General features: G+C 41.1%; 1 protein-coding gene across 7 annotated transcripts; it reads right to left on the reverse strand.

Moving 5' to 3' along the window:
* Positions 1-465: 465 nt before the first annotated feature.
* HELQ (helicase, POLQ like) lies at positions 466-23,674 on the reverse strand. 7 transcript variants are annotated; one of them, XM_034431149.3, is made up of 18 exons: positions 23,146-23,674; positions 20,483-21,197; positions 19,249-19,427; positions 17,669-17,869; positions 17,485-17,557; positions 15,809-15,906; positions 14,257-14,355; positions 11,940-12,085; positions 11,109-11,348; positions 10,635-10,776; positions 9,263-9,367; positions 8,629-8,848; positions 7,675-7,832; positions 5,862-5,960; positions 4,406-4,579; positions 3,671-3,784; positions 2,250-2,384; positions 466-778 (listed from the first exon to the last, which is right to left on the reverse strand). In XM_034431149.3, exons 1-18 carry the CDS (start codon positions 23,332-23,334, stop codon positions 701-703), a joined length of 3,165 nt encoding a protein of 1,054 aa, XP_034287040.2. In that variant the 5' UTR covers positions 23,335-23,674; the 3' UTR covers positions 466-700. The 7 variants fall into 7 exon arrangements, 6 of the variants coding, with proteins under 6 accessions (XP_034287040.2, XP_087731156.1, XP_087731154.1 ...); XR_015729201.1 differs by having other exon boundaries at positions 519-778; positions 4,406-4,607; XM_087875030.1 differs by lacking the exon at positions 17,485-17,557.
* Positions 23,675-23,783: the final 109 nt, after the last annotated feature.

The raw sequence follows: 23,783 nt of genomic DNA on the forward strand, positions 1-23,783 counted from the left end.
TAAATTGGGTTTTAAATTTCTGGGGTTTTAAAATTTAGCCGAATTTATTTAATAATTTTAAACTATTTTAACTGATGTTGTTTTGTGTTTTTAATAGGCTGTACACCGCCCTGAGTCCTTCGGGAGAAGGGCAGTATAGAAATAAAATTATTATTATTATTTATTATTATGAATTAACCATTAGACATGATTTGGTATGGTACTCCATGGTAAAATATGGTTGGCTAATTTGTGGCACTAATATATGGCGTGAGCATAGCTAGGGAGCTAATTACCCAGATAGACTAAACTATGTGAAAACACATTTCATATATAATTGAGCAAATATAGACAAACCGTGTCAATTATGCCATTATAATCCTCTCCATAATCTCCAAAATAGATTTCAAATAAAAGAATAAACTTAATTTTCCAAGATGATCTTAAGAGTCATGAAGAAATCTAATAAAAATAGTGACATTGAAATGAAATGCAAAATCTTGTCATTAATGGCAATATCTCTGAAAGATAAAATACAATGCAGATTGGAAAAAAAATGTAATTTCATTATGTACAAAACAAAACATGATTATTATTTTTTTTTTAAAAAATATTTTCTGGTGTATAGACTTTATTACATTAATATATACAGTAAGTACAAGCAGTGATCAAGGCAGGAGATAATCTATTGATTCTTGGATTTACGGAAAAATAAAAAGCCTCATGGAACATCCGTGGGTATCCGCAGTAATTCTTCAACTTCTTCTTGTAAAGCCTCAGTCTTCTCAGCCAGGAGCATCTGCATTCAAAGACAAAAAAAAGTCAAACAACTTTGTACTGTAGTGTATTTACTGTGTATCTGAGACCCCATAGCTCCCAAGGTGGCTTATATAGCATTCATTTGTCTGTGGAGATTCTCAGTCATCCAGGTCATGGTTGTCCCAAAGATGCTTTTTCCAAGAGGAGACTGGACTTTCTGGTTTTTCTTTGAAGACCTTTCGCTTCTCATCCAAGAAGCTTCTTCAGCTCTGACTGGATGGTGGGGAATGGAAGGATTTATACTCCTTGCAGACAGCTGGTCGTTTGCATTCTTTGTGTAAATCCTTCCATTCCCCACCATCGAGTCAGAGCTGAAAAAGCTTCTTGGGTGAGAAGCGAAACATCTTCAAAGAAAAAACCAGAAAGTTCAGTTGCCTCCTGACAAATCACCTTTGGGACAGCATTCATTTCTTAGAAGGCTCACTGGAGCAGAGACTAGACTGAACCAGGGATGAAATGCTCCCGGTTAGGACCGGATCGCCCGATCTGGTAGCGATGGCGGCAGGTGGTTCGGAGAACCGGTAGCAAAAATCCCTCCTCCCCATGCCCAGCTGAGCCACGCGATCATCAGAGGCTTTTTTTTTTACTTTTAAAAGCATTGTTTCTACAACCTCTTTGGCTGAAAAAATGCTTTTAAAAGTAAAAAAAAAAAAAAAAGCCTCTGATGATCACACGGCTCAGCTGGGATCGTCAGAGGCTTTTAAAAGCATTTATTTCTGCAACCCCTTCGGCCGAATAGGTTGTAGAAAAAAATGCTTTTAAAAGCCTCTGACGATCCCAGCTGAGTTGCCTGATCATCAGAGGCTTTTATAAGCATTTTTTTACAACCTCTTCTGCCACTTTTAAAAGTGTAAAAAAAAAAAAAGTTGGCCACGCTCACCCAATCACATTACCCCCCCCCCCCAAAAGCCATGCCCACAGAACCGGTAGTAACAAATTTTACATTTCACCACTGGACTGAACCTTAATGCTTATGAGACCTCCAATTTTATTTTCTCCCAGATCAATCAAAGCATTTAGGTTAAAAAAAAATACCAAAGTACTTGCTTTACTTACAACAAAGTTGATGATCGCGTGATGAGACTTACAACAAAGGCAAAATCTACCATGTATTTATGCCTCATCCACAATCAGCGCAAGTGTGCTGCAGATCCTAGCAATAGATAGATATGATCCCAACTACTGATCCTAGTACTGAAGGATTGTCTGTTTTTTAAGCAACCCACACAGTTCATCACAGATATCAATACATCTCTCTCAAAAACAGCACTGGACTTCATCCCAACTGCCCCCATCCATAAGACTTAGAACAGCTATTTAAACAGTGACAGGATGGCCACTTGCCAAAGATGGAGATTATTTTCATCCTGATTTCTACCGAGGACTACGTAAGATCTCTTCCCACTTAAAATAGAAGTTGGTCCAGAGTGTCTCACTACTGATTTACTTACCTTTGCAGATGAAACTATTTTCCTGGCCTGAGTTCTGGACATGTGTACAACACTCTTGACTAGAAGTTCTGGATCTGCATTGGCCAAGTGAGCTAAAGTTTTATAGCCTAAATTGTAGAGTTGCTTAGCTCGAGCCTGTGAAGCAGTGGAGAAGCTAATTAAAGGAGAGAGCTAAAGAATGGTTCAAGACATTACACATCAGGGGTGTCCAACCTTGGCAGCTTTAAGACCTGTGGACTCCCAATTCCCAGAATTCCCCCACCACAACAGACCCACAATGTCTCTCTGCTGAAAAATAAATAGCTCCTAGTATCTATCTTCACCCAGTTCTGTAAAGCGGAACTTGATCTCCAATAGCTAAGGAGGCAAAAGTTGAAGGAAAAGCACCCAATCAAGGTACTTCTGAATTCAGGTGTGAGCTTTACCTTGAAGACACCTGTCAATGTGCCATTACAATGTTTTTTAACAATTTTTCTATGTTCGCATTATTTTTGCTATAAGCCGCCCAGAGTCCCTCGGGAGTTGGGCGGCATAGAAATACGATAAATTAAATTAAATTAAATTAAATTAAATTAAATTCCTCTCTGCAACTGAAAAATTTCAGGAAGCACAGGTGGTCCTCGATTTATGTCCACAATTGAGCCCAAAATTTCTGTCGCTAAGTGAGACATTCATTAAGTGAGCTTTGCTTCATTTTACAACCTTTCTTGCCACAGTTGTTCAGTGAATCACTGCAAGTTGTTAAGTGAATCTGGCTTCCCCATTGACTTTGCCTTGTCAGGAGGTTGCAATGATCCCGGGATATTGCAATCGTCATAAATACGAGACAGTTGCCAAACGTCTGAATTATGATCATGGGGCCATGGGAATGCTGCAATGGTCATAAGTGTGAAAAATGATCATAAGTGACTTTTTTTCAGTGCTGTTCAGTCACTAGATCAGGGGTGTCAAAATCAATTTCATTGCGCGTCACATCAGGGTTGTGTTTGACCTCGGGGGCGGGGGGGGGAACGGGCGGGCTGGGGTGTGTGTGGGGGCATGGTCAGTTTGACATCCATTTTTGGTTGCGACGGCCTCTTGCAGCCCTCTGCTAGCAAAAACGGAGCTTGGGAGAGCCATGTGTGACCCTCCCGAGGTCCATTTTCTCCATCAGAGGCACCGTGGGCCGGTCCTTCGCTGTTTCCAGGGTGGCCCCGTGGGCCAGATCTAAACACCCCATGGGTTGGATCTGGCCCGTGGGCCTTGAGTTTGACACCCCTGCACTAGATGAACTGTTGAAAGTCGAGGACTACCTGTAGTGACCAACCAGAAGAAATTTTAGAAGTCATCCTTACATTCTGCTTCAATTTCTGAAAACCCTCACGGTTAGTCTATTTGTAAAAATAATTCATATATAAACTGTCAAACTAGACTTTACTAACCTCCAAAACTCCTGCCACCTCCATAAGAGGAATAAGTTCTGCTTTGACACAATAGCTTAGTCTCTTGGTAAGTTCTGGCAGGAGGGCCTTATAAACCCAAAACTCATCCAGCTCCTGTAAGAAAACACATTTAGCAACATCTCTGTTGGTCACTTTTATTTAGAAAGTTATCAATCAAACCCTGCTCAGTTTCTTCTCTTACTGGGATCCATTAGTCGAATCTAATGGATAAATGCAATGGATAAAAGGATTAAATCGGGCCCTACATATTTGGGGCATATTACAATGTGTAATATTACATATTACTATGTGATAACATAACATCTTTCATGTTGTGATAACGAAAGAAAAACCAGCTGTTGGAGAATGTCAATACATTAGTGTATTTGCGAAGGGGAAATTTGAGTTTTGCAAGCCACCCAGAGTCATTGAGAGTGAGTGGGTGACTATATAAATTTCAATCAATCAATCAATCAATCAATCAATCAATCAATCAATCAATCAATCAATCAATCGATTGGTTTCAAAATGAGATACACAAAATTTCAAGAAGCCTGAGTCTTATTTTCAATTTGAAAACTGTTTAACAGGGGAGCAAAGTAATGCACTGATAATTGGTTCTAAATTTAAGAAGAGAAATTGTATAAGATGATTACCAAAGAAATAACGTTTTCCCCCAAAGAAAAGGAATTATATTTTTGCCTTGCAGTGAATTATTTAGCTGTTGTACGTTACCTCACAAAAATGCAAAACGGAGGAGGAGAATGAAGCCGCTGAATTGAGAAGAGATTGAACAAATCCTCGCGGTATATTAAATTTTTCTGACACGTCCCATATGTTGGTCTCTCTTAACAAGGTATGAAGGATGAGGGACAGGTAAAGTCTATTAACAGTATTACTATCCAGTTCCTAAGAAGATACCAAGTTCATAAAGAAACTGAAAACAACATAAAAAAAATATCTTTTGCAAGCTTCTATTTCTTTAAGTTCCTTAAATAATGACAGCATATTTCACAATGTAGAAACAATGAAGTGTATATCTAAGGGACATAAAGGTAAAGATTCCTGTTGCACATATGTGCTAGTCGTTCCCGACTCTAGGGGGCGGTGCTCATCTCCGTTTCAAAGTCGAAGAACCAGCACTGTCCGAAGACGTCTCCGTGTTCATGTGGCCGGTATGACTTAACATCAAAGGCGCAAGGAGTGCTGTTACCTTCCCACCAAAGGTGGTCCCTATTTTTCTACTTGCATTTTTTTACATGTTTTCAAACTGCTAGGTTGGCAGAAGCTGGGACAAGTAACGGGAACTCACCCCATTACATGGCACTAGGGATTCAAACCGCTGAACTGCTGACCTTTTAATCGACAAGCTCAGCATCTTAGCCACCGTGTCCTCTAAGGGACATAGTTACACTCATTCCCAAAATAGAATTTGCAATATAAATAAGGGAAATGTAACTGTAGAATTTTTCTGCTGATTCTGAGATTACAGTTAAAAACATTTTCCTGCTAATTCATTCAATATATACAATTAGTTTAATTCTGTTGTATTTATAATATTTTTAGATCATGCCTCCAAATTCTGATCATTAGATCATGCATACATAAGATTACAATTGAATTTCACCTTTACTTCAATAGCATTAGCACTTAGAGACTTATATACCGCTTTACAGTGTTTTACAGCCCTCTTTAAGCCGTTTACAAAATCAGCATTTTGGCCCCCAACAATTTGGGTCCTCATTTTACCGACCTCGGAAGGATGGAAGGTTGAGTCAACCTGGAGCCGGTCAGGATCAAACTGCCAAACTACTGGCAGCCTGCAGTCAGCAGAATTAGCTGCAGTACTGTATTCTAACCACTGCGCCACCAAAGAACTAAAGGCAACATATCTGGGTTTTTCTCTCTCCCACAGACTCTACCAACTGTCGCTAGAGCAATAACGACAATCCCTCAAGGAGTGTCACTCGATGTGTTTTATGATACATCAGCATGGAGATTTCAACATGGGATTCTCCAGAATTTCAGCAATCCTTGCAATATTTTCAAAATCCTCTTATTTAGCTGTTGCTAAATTTAACAAGGAGCTTAAATGGAAAGAGAAAGTGGGGAAGAGAAGAAAGAGAAATAAAGTGTATTTTTGTGGCGGTCATTCAGATACACTGTTTAATTAAACAAATCTTTCTCTTACATTCTTGATGGCTTGTCCAGATGCCTTCTTGGTAATAAAGCTCTCTGGCACTCCAACAGTGCTGGTTACTTGTTGTTCTATTGGACTTAGTTGATTGAACTAAAACAAACAAACAAATTATAATCAGCTCAGCTTCAGTGTTAAGCAAATAGCAATGATAGGACCCAATCTATCCCTATGATGGCGGGCCTATCGCACGCGTGCCAGAAGTGGCACGCAGAGCCATCTCTCCAGGCACGGGAGCCGTTGCCTGTTGCCCTTCTGGGTTCCAGCGTGCCGGCTAGCTGGTCTTCACGCGCATGGGAGCGCCAGAAATTGGAAGAGCAGCCGCCCGGTGCACATGTGCACGCAGGGAAGATGATCTTCCGGTTTCTGGCATGCACATGCCCACTGGTCAGCTGATCTTTGCCAGCACATGTGTGCCAGAAACAGGAGGATTAAGTGCCGGTGTGCATGTGCGTGCCTGAAACCAGAAGATTATCTTCCCAGAGTGTGCATGCGCACCAGGCAGCTGCTCTTCCGCTTTCTGGCGGCTCTCAGTACCGAAAAAGTTTGCCAACACTGATCTATCCTATTCTACATGAGAAATATTAAAACCGAGCTGTTGTATTTATTCAGCTTCAAGGAGGGGTGAATGCAAAGATATGGGCATCCTGGTGGGAAGGATATGGGTGGCTCACAATGTCAACATTACATAATACCCAGAAATGTATTAAAAAATAAAAAAATAAAAAAAAAAGATAAGAAACCAGAACTTAGAAACCTGCACCAGCAAAAACTTCACCTTCATCTGTAATACACCCACCTCCTAAGCGAGATGGAACAAAAAGTCTTTATCATTTTCCTGAAGCTCAAGTGGGGTGAAATAGACTGAATTTCTGCTAAGAGGGATTTCCATACACAATAGGGGAAGCTACTGAAAGTGGACACTTATAAAAGCTGGGCAAGTGACAATCCTGTTAAGTAAGCTTTCTCTGTGATGGCAGTGACACCCCAAATTGCCTATCCTCCTTCTCCAGGCAGGTGCATGGCAAAGACCTAGATCTTCCCCCTGGGCCATTTTGTGCTGTCCTTGAATAAATGATCTCCGTTTTTGCTCCCCTTAGGTCAGAGGTCTGCAACCGTAGCAACTTTTAAGACTTGTGGACTTAGAACTCTCGGAGTTGAAGTCCACAAGTCTTAAAAGTTGCCAAGGTTGCAGATCCCTACCTTAGGTTAACCTGATTGTTTCAATGAACTTGGGTTTCACGGAAGTATTTTGTCATTTTAATCACTGTATCTCATTTTTTTAAACTTGCACACCGCTTTGAAATACGATTGTACGGAACTGGTATATACATGTATGAAATAAATGAATACATATTAAATACAGTTAGTACTTCACATATGTTTTTCCCTTAAATAAAAACACTTACGATGTATTTGGTAAAATCTGAATCTCTTCATAAAAGCCCTTAATTTTTAACTCATAAGGTAAAAAATATCTCCCAACAGCAAACGAACTTTCAAAAGATCTGAATCCCGTATCTGTATGATTTTAATTTCTTCATTTAGCCTTTTGTCAGTAGTGTATGTATAAATCAATCAATTTTATTTATACTGTAATGAGAGTGCCAAGGAGACCAAACACACAATTTTTGTATAGACAGAGAGGCTGTAAAAAATAAAACAAGCAAAAATCTCTTCCCAATGAAATTTAGTGCCACAGAAGACAGGGTTTTAATTGTCCTGGTGTTTTTAGGAATACTCCTTTCTATTATTCTAGGCTTAGGGAGAAAATACCCATTGCTGCCTTTTTTGGGGAGCATCTTACCTTTTTAAAATAGACCATCCAATTTGGGCTACACTGAGGAATCATATCATAGGGTGTTATCAGGTAGATCAAATGAAGGTAGCTTTCGAGAATTAGTCCCTCAAGTCCTTTCTTCAAGTCTGCGTAGAGGGTCTCACAGTGTGCCAATTCCACTGAACCTAAAATAGGATTAAAATTAAGGATTACATGCAATCTGCATTCAGAGGTGAGTAGAGGCATCCACAGGATCTGACCCTAAAACAACGAAAGCAGCTCCATCCTTTCTGTGATGACCCGAGACAAGGCATGAAGGCCACACAGCCAGCTGAGAGTTCAAACTCCCCTTTAATGCTCCAACTTTCCCCCAAACACTCCCACGTTATGCAAGTCCCAGGTCAAAGCACGCTCACACACACACAGAGCAGCCCCTGGTTGTGAGTAGTCCAGCAAAATGCTGTTAGCACAACGGCTTCAAAGCAAGAAGTCCAGCGAGGCAAAGGAACAAGGAAATGAATCCACGAAGCAAGGAAGAAGCAATGAGTCCACGAAGCAAGGAAGAAGGCAAGCAGTCCTGCAAATGGCAGACATCGGCAACGACACACAAAACTCCACAAATTCAGCATTTGTTCCCGACAAACGCCGCTCCCCACAGCGTCTCCTTAAGTCTCAGTCCCCAGGTGTGCTTCGTCCTGCATTCCTCCGAAGCAAACGAGGCCGCCCCCCTCCCCTCGATCTCTGTCGGCCCCAGCTCCGGCTCATCGTCCTCCGCGGATTCAGTCTCCGATGGGGGCAGGACACTTTCTTATGCATGCTCAAAAGGGGTGGAGCTTGCACTGCCCTGTCACTTTTATCATTTCCTCCCTCTGCCCCATGATCTTCCTGTGAATACTTCTGGAAGTGACAACTTCATTCTGCTTATTGGTAAGGCCTATTCTGCTTAACTTCATTTTAACCAGTAACGTCAACACCTTTTACCTTTGTAGGTAGCTCGGCCCAACTGAGTGATCCCTAGATTATTCTGACAGTTCTTTTCGCCGTCAGAATTTTCTCTCTCTTTTAGCAGCCCGTTTTCTTTCAGCCATTGTAATGCTTCCATTGTTACATCCCGCAGGCTCTTGTTGGGCAGGAGCTGTGGCTGTATACTAAGTAAGGTGGCACACATGAACTGGTAAATTTCCTCAGGATTGTTTGCTATCTGTAACAGAATACCAAGAGTCAAATATTAAAGTAACTAAAGGCTTAGTTTGAGAGAAAAACAATTTATAGCCATGACAGAAGATAATTTTATCATTAGTTGTTTTACTTAAGAGAGTAAAAGGAGCCTTGATGGCACAGTGGTTAGAATGCAGTATTGCAAGACAAATTCTGCCCACAGCCTGGAGTTCGATCTTGATAGGGCTCAAGGTTGACTCAGCCTTCCATCCTTCCGAGGTCGGTAAAAGAGGAGCCGGATTGTTGGGGGCAAGAAGCTGACTCTGTAAGCCATTTAGAGAGGACTGTAAAGTGGTGTGTTTTTGCTATTATTTCTAAGTTCTTACTTACGAAACTGCTCTCTTTGATTTATCATTAAAGCATAGTAGCTAAAAATTAACATTTTAGAATTACCAACCTTTAAACCAACCACCGATAAGAGTAAACTTCGGATGCCCTTGTTGGAATCAAGCAGAAGAGTGCTGTAACAGCTTTCTAAGGGACTGGTTATTAAATTTTGAACCTTAAAACAAATTTATAGCATGTATTAATGAAACATAGTAACTGTGGGAAAAAAAAGTTATGATTCTGACATGTGTTTTTAACCTTACGAAATGCCTGCTCCATTATATCCTGAGCATTATTTTAATTATCTCTCGCAATTAAAGCCTTGCTCTGTATTGTCTCACCAATCCAAGTCATTTATCATTAGGAACATTATCTTCTCAAAGGTAGCCCTATGCTTTTGCAGTATCTTTTCTCAAGATATATAACTATGCATTAACACTGGCTTTATAGTGACTGCATTGTAATATCAACCTGTTCAAGAAGATACAGGAGAATAGAAAAAAGACCTGCTTTTAAGTTTTTGTGATGCAGGACCAGGGGTGAAATTCAAAAATTTTCCCTACTGGTTCTGTGGGCGTGGCTTGGTGGGCGTGGCAGGGGAAGGATACTGCAAAATCTCCATTCCCTTCCCACTCCCGGGGGAAGGTTACAGCAAAATCCCCATTTCCTCCCAATCAGCTGGGACTCGGGAGGCAGAGAATAGATGGGGGCGGGGGCAGCCAGAGATGGTATTTGCCGGTTCTCCAAACTCCTCCAAATTTCCGCTACCCGTTCTCCAGAATCTGTTAGAACCTGCTAAATAGCATCCCTACACGGGATTACTTAATTGTTTTAATTAATGAATAAATACAATTGTCCTTGAATGCCATGATCCTGTCCTAAAGTGATGAAAAGAGGGCACTCTTTCTACTAAAGCAAAGAAGCAAACATTTGTAAACTTAGATTATGATATTACTTGGCAGTGACATAATTATGAGGAACTTACCATGTTTCCCCGAAAATAAGGCCCTGTCTTATATTTTTTTGAACCCCAAAATAAACACTTGGCCTTATTTTTGAGGAGGTCTTATTATTTTGGGGTGCGTGGAGCAAGATGGGGCTCCTCTTGCCATCTTACCTGATTTCCAGCTCTGTCTCCCAGGGAGGGCTTATTTTCAGGAAAACAGGGTATTTGTCCTTCTAAAGCAGGGGTGTCAAACCGGCGGCCCACGGACTGGATGTGTCACGCACAGGCCATGTTCACCCTGGCTCCGCAAAGGCAAAAATGTCGCGATACATCGCAATACGTCACGTGACGCAATCGAGTTTGACACCCGTCTTCTAAAGTGGATCTATCTTTAAATGTACTTGGTAAAAGAAAAAATAAATTATTTCAGACTAAGGCCTTATATAGAACTCCTCCCACTACTATTTAATCAATTAATCCTGATGACTTAAGTTACCAGTTCTTTGTCTTTCTCTTGTACAATCAGAATGCTTTCACCAGCCTTGTCAATGCCAGCACGACCAGCTCGACCAATCATCTGTTTATACTGGTTCTTCTTCAAGAAGTCTGTAGCAACATACGGTGCTCTTAAAATAACCCTGTGGAATCCATGAACATGTACTTTCATTACTTCTCACTTATGTCCATTTTTTTTTCTTTTGTCATTAAGCAAAAGTGCTTGAAAATACTGTTAAGGCAATTAGTGCAAAAAAAAAAAAAAGATTTTACTGAACGTTCTTCAACAACAGACGAATCATTAGAATTTCCATAACTTCTGTTTGAAAAAGCCGATTTGGCTACTTAAGGAGCATCGCTCAGCTCTTGGGTCACGCCACGAGATCGCTTTTTTGTGGATTGAGTGAAAGAAACATTACGAGTTTTTACCACATTTCACACAATGAACACTGAAAAGAAAAGCCAGTACTACAACCTTCGAGCGGGCAGGTTCACTCCCGCAGCAAGCGTAGATGTGCAGGTTAGCAGGCAGAGGAGGCCTGAGGAATAAGCCGCTTCTATACACTTCCGCTCATCGCTGGTGAGACCGCTGTGGTGGTAAGCAATTCCAAACGGAATCGTCCGCTTCAAAACCGGGCAAAGTTTCCCACTGCAGATGTTTCTTAACTCTTTTAGAAGATGGTATTTTTCTTTCTCCTTGACCTTTTTAAGGTCTCTAAGGAAAGAAAAGGTAGTATTAGACAAAGGGGTATACTTCTTGGGATTTTTTGTGGCAAACATAACTATTCTTTTCATCTAGGATGAACAAGGAGCGATCAATTACAACATGTACCAAAAGTTCAAATGTAATATTATTATTATTATTATTATTATTATTATTATTATTATTATTATTATTATTATTATTATTATTATTATTATTTTATTTCTATACCGCCCTTCTCCCGAAGGACTCAGGGTGGTGTACAGTCTATTTAAAAACACAAGACAAACATCAATTTAAAATTTAAAATTATTAAATAAATTTGGCTCCATTTAAAACCCCAGAAATTTAAAATACCCCAATTTAAAATTATCATGTTGATAGCCTGGCCTGGCGGAACAACAGGGTCTTCAGTGCACAGCGAAATACCCGGAGACTGGATTCACATGACTGATTTTTCACTTTCACGGCCACATTCTGTGGTTATGTGATCTTGATTTTTGAAGGGGTTTTTTTGGGCAAATTCTGGGGTTTACTCAACTTAAAACTGTCCAGGGTTGAGAAACACTGATTTAATAACTAAAGTGCATGTAAGAGACGTACCCGTTTATGTGTTTGCATATCATGCTTGCTACATTTTCACAGTTCTTTTTAGTAGGGCAGAAGACAAGGCAGGAGTACTTGGGAATAACCTCCGTGACCAATGCAATAAGATGATCAGGATCTACCTTCTGCAGTTCACTAGAATACTAAAATATTAAGCAGAGTTATTTCTACATGGAAGCAAATTGTTGTAATCTCAATTTGTCAAAGTATTCATTCTAAGCTTCAGTATCTCTAATGGAATATAAAGAAAGCAAATGACAAAACTATCCCTACTTCATAACTGAGTTCTTAATACTTGCTTTTGATGTGCTTAATCTACTAAATAATTTCTAAAAAAAGAAATACAAGATAAGCATTTAATTCTTCAGTGGGTTAAATCTCCCGCTTGAGGCAGTAGAATCAAGTTCAGCAAAGCACCACAATTAAATCATGCACAAAAAAGGGAACAAATAATTTGAATATTAAGTACAGGTAGTCCTCAACTTATGACCACAATTGAGCACGAAGTTTACGTTGCTAAGTGAGAAATTTGTTAAATGAGTTTTGCCCCATTTTACAACTTTCCCCACCACATTTATTAAGTGAATCACTGCAGTTCTTAAATTAGTAACACAAATCTGGTTTCCCAGATTGACTTTGCTCGTCAGAAGGTCGCAAAAAGGGATCACGTGACCCCGGGACAGTGCAACTGTCATAAATGTGAGTCAATTGTCAAGCATCCGAATATAAATCACATGACCCATGGGGATGCTGCAACTGTCATAAGTGTGAAAATTGGTCTTCGGTCACTTTTTTCAGTGCTGTTGTATCTTCGAACAGTCACTAAATGAGCTGTTGTAAGTCAAGGACTAACTGTATATGTTGTTTATTTATGATATTTTAGAGTACAGGTTCCTAAACTTTTTGCCATCATACTTTCCTTTAGTGCAGCATTTCCCAATCTTAGCCATTGGAAGATCTGTGGACTTCAATTTCCACAATACCCCAGCCAGCAATGTACCGTATTTTTCGGAGTATAAGACGCACCTTTTTCCCCCCAAAAAGAGGGTGAAAATCTGGGTGTGTCTTATACTCCCAATGTAGCCCCGCCCAGCCTCTCAAATGGAGCTTCAGAAAAAAAGCCTCTGAAACGGAGCTTCAGAAAAAAAGCCTCTGAAACGAAGCTTCAGAAAAAAAAGCCTCCGAAGCTTCAGAAAAAAAGCCTCTGAAACGGAGCTTCAGAAAAAAAGCCTCTGAAAAAAAGCTTCAGAAAAAAAGCCTCTGAAACAGGTTTCAGAGGCTGAAAAAGCAAGGCGCAGAGCTCACAACCAACGAACCTGTTGCTAAAATTCACCTCTGGGAACAGGTGATTGGGGGTATTCTGGGAGGTTGATCCACCCGCCAATCAGCTTTTTTCTTATTTTCCTCCCCAAAAACTAAGGTGCATCTTATACTCTGGTGCGTCTTATAGTCCGAAAAATACGGTATTCTGGGAGTTGAAGTCCATACATCTTAAAATTGCTAAGGTTGGAAAATACTGCTTTAGTGTCATCTTCATAAACACAGTTCCCCTAAAAACACAAATACAAATGAGCAATGAATAAAATAGAGCTTTATTTTAATAAAGAAGACATAAAAAATAAAAAAAAAGGCCAAAGTTTGTGCCTCTTCTAGCACCATGTTACTCATTTGAAATATTTGGAGAAAAGTAAATTTATTTTAACAATGTACCTGTCAGACCTGGAAGCCATCTTTTGGCCTTTGAGACTTCAGGCCTGCCAAAAATTCTACTGTGGGAAAATGGGAGGGGGGATTGTATGGAGTGAAGATGATATGTAGTCAAAATAACACTCTTTCTAGACAGTCAAGGCCGTTGTGTCCTGCAGCTGTGCTGAGAAGAATGGGGAGGTATCTTCTGTTCAGGAGGGTACCTGATTGGTTCATGTGATGGACATGTGGGTGAAAGGCAAGGACTTGAACTTTCTTTTGGGTGAAGAAAACCTGGAAGCTCTCAGATTCGGGTTCTCCCAGATGTGCCAATATGACATCTCTAATAAAAATTAGCTTTGAGGAAATTTAAGCCTCGGAGTTTGATTTTGTTGGGGGTGTTACTTGGAAATCTGACAGTACCATTAAAAGATTCTTCACGTATCTCCTGGACACTGTCTGCACCTCCTCAAGGAAGGTGTGCGGTACACTTCGGGAGGCCCCGTTTTAGAGACTGTTATGGTGCTTAATAATAACAAGTGACATGAAAAATAGCTTTGGAAAAAGCTGTGGTTGAAAATGAAGCTGCCAACGGAAAAGGAAATATCTGCAGATTTAGCTACATTACCTTGAAATCAAGGAGCCGTGAAAACTTAAGGCCATTTTCCGCTTTGCTATCGGTTTCGTAGATGCTGTCCTGTATTTTAACATATTCTTTCAATTCAACCTGTATTATGGAAAAGTAGATTAAATATTTGGATTAGACCATGAATGTGCAGGTAAATCCTTGACTTGCAACCACAACTGAGCCCAAAATTTTCGCTGTTAAATGAGGCATTTGTGAAGTGAGTTTTGCCCCATTTGACTTTTCTTGCCTCCGTTGTTAAGCGAATTGCTGCAGCTCATAAATTAGTAACCCCGTTGTTAAGTGAATCTGGCTTCCCCATTGATTTTGCTTGTTGGAAGGTCGCAAAAGGGGATCACGTGACCTTGGGACCCTGCAACCTTCGTCAATAGTGGCCAAGTGTTTGAATTTTGATCATGTGACCATAGGGAGGCTGCAACGGTCGTAAGTGCGAAAAACGGTCCTAAGTGTCACTGTTTTTCCCCAGTGGCATTGTAACTTTGAATGGTCACTAAATGAACTGTTGTAAGTCGAGGACTAACTGTAATTGGAAAAGGCTGTTAGAAAATAATTTTTCATACTGTAATCACAGCGACATAAACATATTTACATCTCACCTTTCCTATGCAAGCCCAAGGAATCTATGTGACGTGACTTTTTTTTTATTCCTGTGAGGTGTTTTAATATTCAGTGACTGGTCCAAATCACCAATGACCTCCAGGACTGAGGACTTATATTTAAATCTCCTTTGATTTCAGTCCAACAACTGAACTCCTGTACAGATTGTCTTCCACTTACGACTGGATGCTTAGTGACTGTTTGAAGTTACAATGGACACCCTCCACCCCCACAAAGGTACTTACAACTTGATTTCAAAGTTACAATGGCTGAACTCCTCTCTGCATTTGGGCACTTAGTATGTGACCAAACCTATTTTTTTGCCTGTTTCTGGCATTTATTTCTGATTTTCCGGCAAAAAACACCAATTGTTTTTTTTTTGGATTCGCTTAATGACTGTGGCGCTCGTTTAACAACTGTAGCATTTGCTTAGCGACCATTGCAAAAAAATGTAAAATAAGATCCAGTCATATGGTGACCCATTTAATGACTGCAATGATTTACAACTTTAATTTTGGGGCAATTATGGTCGTAAATCGATGACTACCTATAGTTCCTAGATTTTTCTCCCGAGTAAGCACATCCATTGTTCTTGTTGGCTTTTTTAAATATAGCAAACTAGATATTTCCTAGTAGAATACAAATTAAATTAAGATGAGCATTTCCCCTACTGTTTTAAGAAAAAAAAAAAACCTTTATGTTTCTTCTTCTACAAACAGTTGTGACAAGAAAGTAAAAATATTTTCAGGTCTTTCATAAAATAAATGCAAACATCAAAGTGACTTAACAACAGATCCAACCTACATTTTCAAATCAATTTCTCCATTTTTTGCAAGGTGAACACACCAAATTCTCTATAGAATTTATGACACTCTGTTATTATGTAACAATTATTTCTGAGAAAGTTCAATACATTTTTAAAAATTCAATAACCTACAGGTCTGAAATTACTTGTGTAGAATTCTGCTTTCAGGAACCGCTGTAAGTCTTCAACATTTCTTAAGGTTGCACTCATTCCAATGATCTGAGCTGTTTCTATGCAAGAATGAAACAGAATCAGGCTTAAATCCTAAACATGCATGCTTAAGAATTTAAATATGCAAGAATCTATTATTACAAACAAAACGTCTTACATAAAAATATTATGCTTTCATCTCAAGATCAATACGATTAAGAGCCTTGGTGGCGCAGCAGACTAAAGTGCTGTTAAGTAGCACCAGCTGCCTGCAATTACTGCAAATTAAAATCTCATCAGGCTCAAGGTTGACTCAGCCTTCCATCCTTTCGAGGTAGGTAAAATGAGGACCCGGTTTGTGGGGGCAATAAGCTGACTCTGTATAAAAAAGAACACCGCTTGGGGGGGCGGGGGGGGGGGGCGAAAGCCCTACTAAGCAGGTATATACAAAAGTATGAAGGCTATTGCTTAGCGCATTGTAAGCTGCCCTGAGTCTCCGGAGAAGGGCGGCATATAAATCGAACCAACCAACCAACCAACCAACCAACCAACCAACCAACCAACCAACCAACCAACCAACAAATAAATAAATAAATTTTTCCAACTATACTAAAAAAGTACGCCTTATAGTCTGAAAAATACGGAAATCCTTTCATGTTATCTGTTTCCCCCAAAATAAGACCTATCCAAAAAAATAAGCCCAGCATTTTTTTTAACCCATGCATCTAATATAAGCCCTACCTCCCCAAATAAGCCCTATTTAAATGCCTGCGCAGCCGTCCGTCTGCCCATTCTGTCTGGTGGCTCGCGGTGCCGACATGAGGTGCGGGGGGGATGGAGCTGCCCCATGCGCCCTGCACTGGCTTACATCAGGGCCCCCGCGGCCAGGCCATGCACGTCCCAACACCTGCCTCAGGGCAGCGGCTCTGGCAGCCTTGTCCGGCAGAACACTGCGTGGCTGCTGGCCCACTTCTACTGCTCGTGGCCGCAACGGAGTAGAAGCCGAACGACACACCAGTGCCGTGGCCACAAGGCAGTTGTTGGAGCGTGGATGGCCTTATTGTGGGGGCCCTGAGGTAAGCCGGTGCGGGGTGCATGGGGCAGTTCCATCCCCCCCCACTTCATGTCGGCACCGCGAGCAACCAGACAGAATGGGCGGGTGTGCAGGCATTTAAGTAAGGCTTATTTGGGGGGATAGGGCTTATATTAGGTGCATGCGTAAAAAAACATGCTAGGGCTTATTTTTGGGATAGGTCTTATTTTGGGGAAAACAGATAACATAAAAGGATTATCTTAAATTTCCTGAAATTATTGTAAGGGAGAGTGGCAGTTTACCCCTATGCCTTGCCTCACAGCAGCAGCAGTGACACACCATGCTGTCTCCTGCCCTGCCACGAGCAAGTAGAAGAAGTGGGCCTCCTGTACATGGAAAAAATAAGACATCCTCTAGTACTTATTTCAGAGGCCAAAATAAAATAAGACTGGGTCTTATTTTTGGGGAACCATGGATGGGTATTTGGGGAAGAGTTTTCTTTTCAGGTAAATAACAGTGCGTGGTCTCTTTTGTAGGTTTCTGAAATAGTCATAACTAACCTATGAGTAAACAGTATAGGAAATTCAGAAGATGTCTTTCCAGATATTATACAGAGTTAACTTACTGCTTGCATATAAAATCTTAGAAAGGGTCATTTCTAGTATCCCGCCACGGCCACCTTCTCCAAGCATATGCAACTTTAAATGAGAAAAAAAATATATTAAAAAAAATCACAAGGCTGCAAATTAATTTACGGAGTACAAACAAGTTGGAAACACAACGTTTTTTATCATTGTTTAGTAACAAACCTCGTCAACCACTACTAGACCCAGGATGTCGATTCTTCCTGCTTCTATCAAGGCATTCACCAGGCTGTGTCCCTTTTCAATAGTAGCAATGTACACGGATTTCTTTTGCCTTCTCTTGATTGGAGGAATCCTTCCTTTACTCCCTGCATATTCTTCCACCAAGAAACCGAGTTCCATTCCAAAACCGCACAAACTCCCAACCTAGAATATGAAGGAAAAAAATAGCAATAGCAATTAAGATTTATATACTGCTGTTGTGACCTAGGCTTCCCCAGAAGCCGAGTCCTCGTCCCGATAAACCCTTTTTATTTAATTTACAGTGAATTCCTCTCCAGCAAACTCTTTCCTCTCCCCCAGTCTTTCAAGATAGTTCACAATTACCAGACGCCACAATACTTGGCAAGAATGCAGGAATGAACTAATTGTCTCCTGCAAACACCCCTCCCCTTTCGCTCCTCTTTTATTCTCTCTGGGAGGGGCCCTTCATCGTCCACCTGTGGCCTTACTCCCAAGTTGACCCTTGTTCCTTATCTGTTCCCTTCATCTGGCAACTCTGCGCATGCGCACACTGGGAAGAGGCTCCAGTTGTTTGTCTGTCTCACTGATGTCTCACTCCGAAGGCAGCTGATACCTGTCATATGGCCCTGGCCCCATCTCTGCCTCTGATGCAGAGCACTCGTCAGAGCCTTCCCCAGACTCCAGGACTGGCCCATGTTCCTCCCCAACCTCCTCATGTCTGAAACTGCTGCCAGCTCTGCTGGAGGGCCACAATTGCTTCACAGTGCTTTACAGCCCTCTAAGCTGTTTAAAGTCAGCATATTGCCCCCAACAATTTGGGTCCTCATTTTACAGACCTCGGAAGGATGGAAGGCTGAGTCAACCTTGAGCCTGATGGGATTTGAACTGCCAAATTGCAGGCAGCCGGTAGTCAGCAGAAGTAGCCTGGAGTACTGCACTCTTAATCGCTCCGCCACCGAGGCTAATTTTACAATGGTACAATTTCACAACAGCAAATAAAATGTAGGCTGTCCGCCGCCCGACCTCTAATACAGGTAGTCCTCAACTTACGACCAGAATTCAGCCCCAAATTTCCATTGCTAAGTCAGACAGTCACTAAGTGAATTTTGTTTCATTTTACGACCTTTCTTGCCGTAGCTGTTAGTGTGAAATCACTGCGGTTGTTAAGTTGGTAACATGGTTGTTAAGTGAATCTGGCTTCCCCATTGACTTTGCTGGTCAGAAGGTCGCCAAAGGGGAGGGGGTCATGTGATCCCCCCCGGACACTTTAACCGTCACAAATATGAGCCAGTTGCCAAGCATCCAAATTTTGATCATGTGATCATGGGGATGCTGCAGCAATGTGAAAAATGGCCGTTAAGTCAATTTGTACAGTACCATTGTAACTTCTAATGGTCACGAAATGAATAGCTGTAAGTCAAGGACTACCCGTACCGCAGAATTGAAATTTCAGCTGTTCAAATCCAACCCAGCATTTTATCCTGCCACAACTGGAGCCCTCCCTGTGGATGGAAGTTAAACAAAAATCATGAGGTGGATGAATATCAAGCTGGTTTTCGCACCTTCTCCTGGACTAAAGCCACGTAAGGCAGGATCATCAAAACATCCATTTGTTTGCAGAGTAACTCTCGAAGAATTAGAATCTCGGCGACAAGTGTTTTTCCACCACTGGTCGGCAAGGAATATATCAAGTTCTTTCGCTTTTGTAGTGATTCAAACGTTAAGCAGTCATGCTGCCAGTCTGTAAAATTAAAAGGCATTTCTTATAGTTTTCCTTTCCTGGGTGAGCATTCACAAGTGGTTCACGATGAAAATTAATCTGTTTGGGGATTCTATCAAAACTTGGCAAACTACAGGACCTTTAACAAAAACTCACTTATAAATGGCACTATTTTATAAGTACCTGGAAAACAATTAAAAAGAACTTGCTATTGAAGTGTTGCCATAGTAGATATATGAAATTAATGTCAGTATTATGAAATTAATGTGGGAGTGGTGCGGTGGCCAATCAGGAGCCTGTGAGTTTGATCCTAGGTAGAGGCAGTGATCCTACATAGAGGGACGCAGTGTAGGATCTACCTAGGTAGATCCTAGGTAGAGGGACACGGTGGCTCAGTGGCTAAGATGCTGAGCTTGTCAATCAAAAGGTTGGCAATTTAGCGGTTCAAATCCCTAGTGCCGCGTAACGGGGTGAGCTCCCGTTACTTGTCCCAGCTTCTGCCAACCTAGCAGTTCGAAAGTACATAAAAAATGCAAGTAGAAAAATAGGGACCACCTTTGATGGGAAGGTAACAGCGTTCCGTGTGCCTTTGGCGTTTAGTCATGCCAGCCACATGACCACGGAGATGTCTTCGGACAGCGCTGGCTCTTTGGCTTTGAAACGGAGATGAGCACTGCCCCCTAGAGTCGGGAACAACTAGCACATATGTTCGAGGGGAACCTTTACCCTTTTAGAGGCAATTATTTCTCTCTCTGGCCGCAATGAGAATATATCTGCTGAACAAAACTTTGCATTGGCGACAAGAAGGGCATCCGGCTAGCTCCATTCAGTTGTCCAGACTCCACCCCCCATGGGATTATGGGGTTGTTAAAAGATGATGATTATGAAATTAATGTCAATATTATGTTTCAATATGTCTGACATTGTATTGACAAACCTGTGTAACTGTAATCACAGTTATGGTTGTAAAATAATGTATAATAATTGGTTTCAGAAACAGAACAAGCAAAGATAGCACCGAACTGGAATTTATCATAATAGCAAAGGTCATAGCAAACAGAGATTGGTGATATTACCATAAAGCTTTTCAATTCCTCTGATCTGTAGCAGTAGCTCCTTGACTTTGGTGGGTAAACCGTAGAAAGGGCCAATGTCTACGAAAGCCAAGCTGTCGTCAGTTGTCTCTGCAATGGCCATTTCTTCAGTTGCAATAGCTTCTTTCCGCTGTTTGCTTTTAGAAACCAACGAAGCAGAGGATCTGGCATTCCCAGCCATGGCATTTTTGAGATGGTCTTTGAGACTCTTCCGTCTACCTGGTTCAAACACTGACTTACAGTCTTGTTCATTAACCTCTGTGTCACTGCGGTACGGCAGATCTGAGAAGTCGAGCTGACAGGGTATTTCTTTTATGACCATTGCTGTCTGAGAACATTCCTCTGAATGTTGACGAAAGAAAAGCTGGGAGGACGGAAGGCTTTCTAAATCATTATCCTGAGGCTCTGAGCTATTATCCTGTTCCTTCATCCTTTTCCAAGAATCATATTCTCGTATGTCTCTGGAGCTAATTGCAGTGTTTGTCTCCGAAAATACCTGTGCCAGGTTCCTGGCATTTGACATCTGAGTAACTCCACCTACAGGCTGCACAGCAATGTTGCGATCTAAACTGTCAGAATTCGGACTATTTGTACTAAAGTGCACGTGCTTTTGCTCTAAATCATCTATTTCAGTTAAGAAAGAGTTGTTGGCAGAAAAACTGTCATAGTCTGCAAACATATCATCGCTGTCAAAATACTGAAAGGAAAAAAAAAGGTGAATGAGACTTCTAAATACTAAGAATTTATATATTGGATGATAAAATATTCATTCTTTTGGCAAAACATACAACTATGAGGATTAAATAGATTTTGTCATTTTTATAAACTTCAGAGTCCTTCCCAAGGATCTGGGATAGGCAGGTGATGTTAAGAGATGTAAGCTGGTCTGAGTAAAGCGGCCATCTGTAATTCACTGATGGTAAATTTGTCAATGCCTATGGCTCAGTGGCTAAGATGCTGAGCTTGTCGATCGAAAGGTCAGCAGTTCAGCGGTTCGAATCCCTAGTGCCGCATAATGGGGTGAGCTCCCGTTCCTTGTCCCAGCTTCTGCCAACCTAGCAGTTCGAAAGCACATAAAAAATGCAAGTAGAAAAATAGGGACCACCTTTGGTGGGAAGGTAACAGCATTCCGTGCGCCTTTGGCGTTGAGTCATGCCAGCCACATGACCACGGAGACGTCTTTGGACAGTGCTGGCTCTTTGGCTTTGAAACGGAGATGAGCACCGCCCCCTAGAGTCAGGAACGACTAGCATATATGTGCAAGGGGAACCTTTACCTTTACCTTATGGTGTTCAAGTGGTGCTCCGGTTACCCATTAGTAGTATTATTATCATTAATGTTATTATGCAACTAAGCAAATCGTGCAAACTTGAGCCAGGGAGGAGCCGGTGTGCCAGATGGATTTGCCATACTCGAAGGCCATTGATGCTCAGTGATGGTGTCTAAGGGGAGATTGGGGGAAAGGATATTGGAAAGAGCGACCTACTTCAATAAAATTCCAAATTGGACAGGAGCAAAATTCTGATCTTACGTGTAATCGGGGAGGGGATTGAAGAGGACATAATACATCCATTAAATTTCCCCTATCCTCTGTAAAGGTAAATTCCTTGTACTCCAAGCATACAACAACAACATTATTCAGAATGCCACTCATTCCAAATCCAGGCTAAACTTCTGGCTGAATGCACGACAGATGATGATGATGATGATATAATAATAAAATAAAAAAATGTAGTTAGACTAGAATTATATATGTTATTATGGATAAATATGTATGTGAATTGTATAGATAGGTATATGTAGGTATAGATATGTATAATTGTATAGGAATAAGGTATAAATGACTATTATTATACTATGTTTAAATAATATATTAAGGTTTAAGGAATATATTATCATATTATCATTAGTATATTATGTATTAGTTTAAAGTGTTGGAAGACGCTTGGGACCAGTGATGTCATATCTATGTCCAGTATTTTTAATTTTGAACTACTAATAAAAAACTTTTTAAAATAAAAAAATTAAAAAAATTAACAATACATTAACAATAATATTTAATGAAAGATGAAACGTTTGTATTAAAATAAAATAAAAATTTATTTAAATAAATAAATAAAGAGATTGGACAAACGTTGGAAATTAAGGAGAGGGAAGAGTCGGAGTGTGGAACAAATTATATCAATGGTTAGAAAAAAGGAATCAAAACAGTAATTCGGAATGTTAAATTAATCGGGTTAAAACTAGGAAGTGTAAATTACTGAACAGTGTTAACCTGACAATGATACAAATGTAAATAGAAAGTACGTAGATGAACAATTGAATAAAAATAAGAGAATATATATCCATGTGGATACAGTAAGCTGTAAAATAATATATGATGTAATGTTATGTTTGTTAGGTGCTTTTAATGTGCTTTTGTTGTATTTTTCTTTATTTTGTTTTTAAAAGTCAAAACTGCGATAAAAATTATTTTTAAAAAAGAAGAGATTGGACAAACGTTTGTCTGAAATGGGGCAGGGTTTGACAAGGAAACTCAAGCAGGAAACCCTACCCCATTTGGGTTGGGCTAGAGGACCTCTAAGGGTCCCTTTCCAACTCTGTTATAATGGAGCCACCCAGCCTCAAATCTGCTCTGTACGTACCTCCGCCTTCGGCTCCTCCAGCTCTTCCTCGCCTTCGTCCGAATTTAGTTTCTTGCGGACCGGCGGGGAAGTCGACCGGGACCGGGCTCTGCAATTTATGCCGGGCGAGTCCGCCCCTTGACCCGGTCTCTGTCGCCGCCGCCTCCTTCGCTCCTGCGTCCTTCTCCTGACAGCCCCACCGCCCTCCATGGAAAAGGGGTATAGCCCTCGCTGGGCTCAACCCCCCCGGGTCAGCCGGTGCTGCACCAGACGGGCAGGTGGAGAATTGGGTCGCTTCTTACGAGATGCAGCGACTCCATTTTCTCTGATTTCCCCCCCTTTTTCGGGAAAAGGAACCGTCCGCCTCTGAGCGAGGACTGTACCATCTACTAGAAAAAAGGGGGCAAGGTTTCATTAACGCGGAACCCCGAAAAGGCACTCAAGCCCTATTGAAAGTAAGCTTCCGATGAGTGAACTACAACTCCCGGCATCCTTCGCATTGGGCAGCAAAGGTTGATGGGACTTGGGTTCGAACAAAAAAAAATGGGATGAATCACGTTCTTCTATGACGAAAGGGCTCCGGATTGGTTGAGCGGAAGGGAAACGTCCTTGAAAGGATTGGCTAGCCGCTAAGCGAACTCTATTGGCCGTTGGAGCAG

Source organism: Pantherophis guttatus, chromosome 8, assembly GCF_059756535.1.
Source record: "Pantherophis guttatus breed Tessera chromosome 8, ASM5975653v1, whole genome shotgun sequence".
Lineage (NCBI taxonomy): Eukaryota > Metazoa > Chordata > Lepidosauria > Squamata > Colubridae > Pantherophis > Pantherophis guttatus.